At 36.6% G+C, this 4737-nt stretch overlaps 1 protein-coding gene and 1 long non-coding RNA gene across 2 annotated transcripts; one reads left to right on the top strand and one right to left on the bottom strand.

Annotated features, from left to right (window-relative positions):
* Positions 1 to 130: 130 nt before the first annotated feature.
* Positions 131 to 4272, top strand: LOC117207234 (C-mannosyltransferase dpy-19). The gene is made up of 9 exons (XM_033447229.1): positions 131 to 279; positions 367 to 479; positions 560 to 697; positions 1113 to 1181; positions 1327 to 1662; positions 1738 to 2560; positions 3409 to 3571; positions 3644 to 3772; positions 3852 to 4272. Exons 1-9 carry the CDS (start codon positions 189 to 191, stop codon positions 4063 to 4065), a joined length of 2076 nt encoding a protein of 691 aa, XP_033303120.1. The 5' UTR covers positions 131 to 188; the 3' UTR covers positions 4066 to 4272.
* Positions 3183 to 4073, bottom strand: LOC117207242. Its single transcript, XR_004487488.1, has 2 exons — positions 3961 to 4073; positions 3183 to 3770 (listed from the first exon to the last, which is right to left on the bottom strand). It is a non-coding gene; the product is annotated as an uncharacterized LOC117207242 (long non-coding RNA).
* Positions 4273 to 4737: the final 465 nt, after the last annotated feature.

Genomic DNA, 4737 nt, shown 5'->3' on the forward strand with positions numbered 1-4737 from the left:
TAGTCATTTTATAACTTTATTAAGAGATTGAAATTAAAGTTGACATTCTCCTTGTAACCTTCTTTATCAGAAAATCGATTAAAGTCAAACTAATTTTTGACCGATCGACAGGCATTTTGAAATTTCCGATCGATGGCGCGCTGATAGTTCCATACAGTCACGTGACTGAATTTAGTCGGATCTTAAAGATGGCGACAGAAAGTGACAGGAAGCGTAAAAGCGGCGAAAAATTACGCCGTAAACCATTGAATTTGTACGAGTTAGCGGTGGATTTGATAGGTACAAGCCTCCTTGCGAAGGAAAAAGGCTAATTGGTGTGGTTTCCTGGTCAGCGTTATCATAAAATCATCTCGTGTGCCGTGACAGGTTTGGCATTTGGCTTTTTCCATTGGTGGCATGTGTCGACGCTGTTCGAAAATGACCGGCATTTCTCGCATCTGTCCGAAATCGAGAGAGAAATGTCCTTCCGCACGGAAATGGTACGAGATTCGAACGATTTCGAGAAACTGACAAATTATTCACGAAGATAACAGGTATGTTTTGTTTTTTTTCTGTTCAGGGGATGTATTACTCGTATTACAAGACTATCGCGGAATCGAAAACGTTCATGGATGGACTTAGAAAAATCAGCCATGATAATATCTCGGAATATGGAAACATTATTAATGCAGCTAGAAAGTATAGCTTGTTGCCAGAGGTATTATTCTCTATTCGGTATTCGACGATGAATCTATTTTTTGGTTAGGTTAACTTTGCTGCGTCCTTCCAGTTATTTTCTTATCTAGACTCTCTTGTACAATAATTCTTGAATCATTTTATTGTACCAATATATAATTGGTTATCTAGTCTTGATTTACTTAATCCCTAATTTAATCTAACATATTTTTATAATCGTATGATATTAGTTTAATTGCGCAAGAGAGCTATAATCGTGTCTTTCTATGGTTAAAAAATATAAAATGTCTTATGCCATGGTTATGTTAAAGTTCATTTCAAAACATTAGATATCTTGTTGTTTATTGAAATATGAGCAAGATAGGAAAATAAAAATTTTAAGGTCGTAGCAGGGTTAAGAAGATCGACTTGTATAAAACATAATTGATAATTTACAGCTGGTAGCTGGATATCTTTATCATTGTGCCAAGAATCTGGGGATTATATCCATAGAGCAGTGTTGGCAAGTGAGATTCATGTTTGTTAGAACTGTATACAGAGTCAAATACTATAATAATACATAAAGAATATTTGGTACACAGACTCTGTATGCATTGAGAAATTCAATGTGTGTCACTTTCTACGGAAGAACTAGAAAAGAATCACTTTCAGATAGAAAGAGGAGAAGGTTTGCCACCAGTGACTAGTTGCGAGGGTCTTGGTGTTCCAGTTTATTTTTACTTACAAATCGTTTGGATTTTTACTATATTTACGGCAGCTGTACTGTTCTATTATGCTGCCTTCCTTGGTAATAGTTTGAGTAGTGGAATCATAGCAGTGCTTCTATTCTTTTATAATCATAACGAATGTACTCGTGTCCAATGGACTCCACCGCTGAGAGAAAGTTTCGCATACCCTGTATTACTCTCTCAAATGTATAGGTTGACTCTGATTATTAGAGAGGGCACTTTGCAAGATCCTCAGAAAGTGCCCAAAGATTTACTTCAGGTGTGTTGAGAAATATTAAACACTCACAGAACTGACATATTCTGTATAAAGTAACAAACAATTTATTTCTTTCAGAAAATGGGTATAGCAACGGTAATTAGCTTATGTTGCTGGCAATTTTCACATTTTGTACTCACCACGCAGGTCGTTGCTCTATTGATATTAAAATGGATGAAAATAATTCCAAACGACCTTTACAGATGTATTTTTAAAGTTCATGGTTGGTCAATTTTATTAGCAACCGGAATCACAGATGGTTTCCCCTTGCTGTATTCCCTGTACTTCAATCTTTTACTCATCAGTAACGTTGTAAGCTTAACGGAGAAGCTGACTCATTTCATGGGCATAAAGCTCCAAACGATTCTCGAGATCGTTCTGACAATTATATGCACGCTGTACTTAGAATCGTTTTCCGCCTCGTTATCCGAGGACAACGCGCACGTGTTCGACTTACTCAAAGCGAAACTGACCAGTTACAAAGACTTCCACACGATGCTGTACACGTGCTCTCCCGAATTCGATTTCCTCCAATACAGAAGCTTCGAAGCGATTATAAAAACGTTGCTTCTGCCGTCTGCTATATTGGCTGGAATGCTGGCGGTCTATTTCTGGTACAGGAATTACAAAATCAAAGGATATCCTAAATGCATAGAGGCGGATATGGCTTACAACGGCCTGCAGACCGGAGCTTTTATCATCATGGCAGTTTTCATCATGAGACTCAAGCTGTTCATGAACCCCCATCTCTGTATAATAGCCGGCACTGTTTGCGCGAATAGATACTTGGAAAAGCTTGGTTTGAAGAACGAGATGACTAAGACTGCTCTTACTCTCCTATTGATATCCGCGATGTCTTATCATGGATTAGAGAGACTGCAGGAAGAACGAAGTATCATAGGTAATTATCAGGCCCTACGGAACAATTAACGATCGAGCAATGAAATAGTGTGTAAAAATGTATAAGGACATTATTAAAAAATATAAATAAAACAAGACTATTTTTTCAAATTACAAAAAATATGTTGATATAACAGATATATCGTAGAAACTCGTTAGGTACGGACAATATTCCTTTAATTGAAAAGAACATGGTTATTTATGATGCCTGAATTTCTTCAAATTGAATAACATTGTAAGATCTAGATAAAAGAGGATTTTTTGAAATTCGTTTTCATAATTACAACGTGAACTCAATAGAATTTAATAACGTAAACTGGTTAAAAAGAAATTACAACTAAACTGTGATTCTTGATGTTGTCAACTTTCGCAACTTTTACAGACTGTTTCACTACTTAAATACGTATTTTATTTTCTAACGAAAAAAAAGCGAAATACCCACTAAAAAAAGCTTCTTACCTGCACGTGGTAACTAGACTGCAATTTTTTTATGCAAATTTATATTTTTATGAGCACAATTAAATAGAACTTATATAGAAATTTATTTTACCTATTAAAAGTTATGACAAAAAAAAAACATATATGAAATAACATATAGGAAATAAATAATGTAAATACAGATATAAATGCATAATAATCCGTAGTCTAGTAACAAATATATTTTCTTAACAAATAAAATCGTTCATATAGTTTGACAGAATAGTAACGATATATAAGTATAATTTTTATGAAAAGCAATAATTGTGAATTATCCGCGTGAGTCAAAATTGGCCCAGCCTCCGAAGGTTAATAAACAAGCTCTTTATTATCTAATCTTTCATCATATAAAAATATGATATATGTAATAAGGCGAGTACAGCGACATCGAGCAAGAGGAACTGTTCGAGTGGATCAAGAAGAACACGCCAGAACACGCTGTGTTCGCCGGCAAGATGTCTTTGATGGCAAACTTAATGCTCTCGACGGGAAGACCTATAGTCAATAACCCTTACTACGAGAGCAAAGAGATGAGGTGCATAAGCTTGCCATTCCCTGGATCTTTACATCTGCCGTGGTATTTATTATCACCGGTTTTATGTTCTAGAGATCGGACGATGAAAGTTTACGAGATCTTCAGCAGAAAAGATGTCACATCCGTGTACTTCACTCTGAGAAATCTTCACGTTGGATACGTCGTGTTGGAGGAATCGCTGTGCTTTGGTTTCGCAAACCTGTAATGAAATAACTTTGAAACTCAATGAAATTAATAAGCATGTTTTTTTAATGTTACAAATAACAATTTTGCGTTTCAGGCAAGCAGAGTGTCAGATGATCGATCTATGGGATCTAGTAGACAATGGAACCGCGAAGGCAGCTGGGAAACAACCCCTATGTCCAATCCTATATCGAGGAAACGCTTACCCCTTTAAAAGAGCCTTTGTAAATAATCGTTATGTTGTTTTGCAGCTCGATTATTCCTATTACGTCGAGCTGAAACCGAAGACTTCCCTTAACTACAAATCCTAAAGGTGTTCAATCGACTGATCAAATGTGACAAATCGAAAATACCTCGCGAGACTGCAGAGAATATTTTTCCCAAGGGAGAGACAGTTATGTATGATATACATATATATTTTTCTTTTAAAAAATAATGACTCGTCGAAGTGAGCCAAAGCAACTTTGTTAAACAGTTAGAAGTAAAATACAAATAAAATGTTAACTACGTTCCTGTCAGCTCCGTGTCTTCGTTTTCCTGCGTCGTTCCTGTATCATCCCAAGTCTTCGCACATCTGAAAGGAGTCTGAGTCGAAGTTCTACCTTTACGTAAGACAAAAACTGTTCGTTTTATATAACTTTATTTTAACAACTACAGAACCGTGGTGAATAAACGCTGCGGTTCTCGTAACATGACGAAATCGTCTAAAATATAGTGGAATCTTTCTTCCTCTTTGTTTCTTTATTTTCTTCTTCTTCTTCTTTTAATGAAAGTTGGTCGAATTTCACGTGATAGTTATTAGCGCGAGAAACGGGCAAGCGTCAAATCGCGGGATCGCAAGAAGAATCGAACCGCGCCGCGAGGATAGCTCCGTTATAGTAACACACGGCACTGCACCTTCACTTCGCCGTGTAACAGATAGTATAGTCGGAACCCTGCCTTCGCTATACTACGTTGTGCTGCTGACCCAAATGAATCCTATG

The sequence above is a fragment of the Bombus bifarius genome, unplaced genomic scaffold, assembly GCF_011952205.1.
Source record: "Bombus bifarius isolate JDL3187 unplaced genomic scaffold, Bbif_JDL3187 scf7180000007966, whole genome shotgun sequence".
Lineage (NCBI taxonomy): Eukaryota > Metazoa > Arthropoda > Insecta > Hymenoptera > Apidae > Bombus > Bombus bifarius.

Bases quoted from the DNA above. Each gene is read 5' to 3' on its own strand.
- LOC117207234 (XM_033447229.1), top strand. From the start codon at position 189: ATGGCGACAGAAAGTGACAGGAAGCGTAAAAGCGGCGAAAAATTACGC. The intron at 280-366 runs GTACAAGCCTCC...GTGCCGTGACAG, and splicing joins GTTAGCGGTGGATTTGATAG to GTTTGGCATTTGGCTTTTTC. The intron at 3,572-3,643 runs GTGCATAAGCTT...TTTATGTTCTAG, and splicing joins TACGAGAGCAAAGAGATGAG to AGATCGGACGATGAAAGTTT.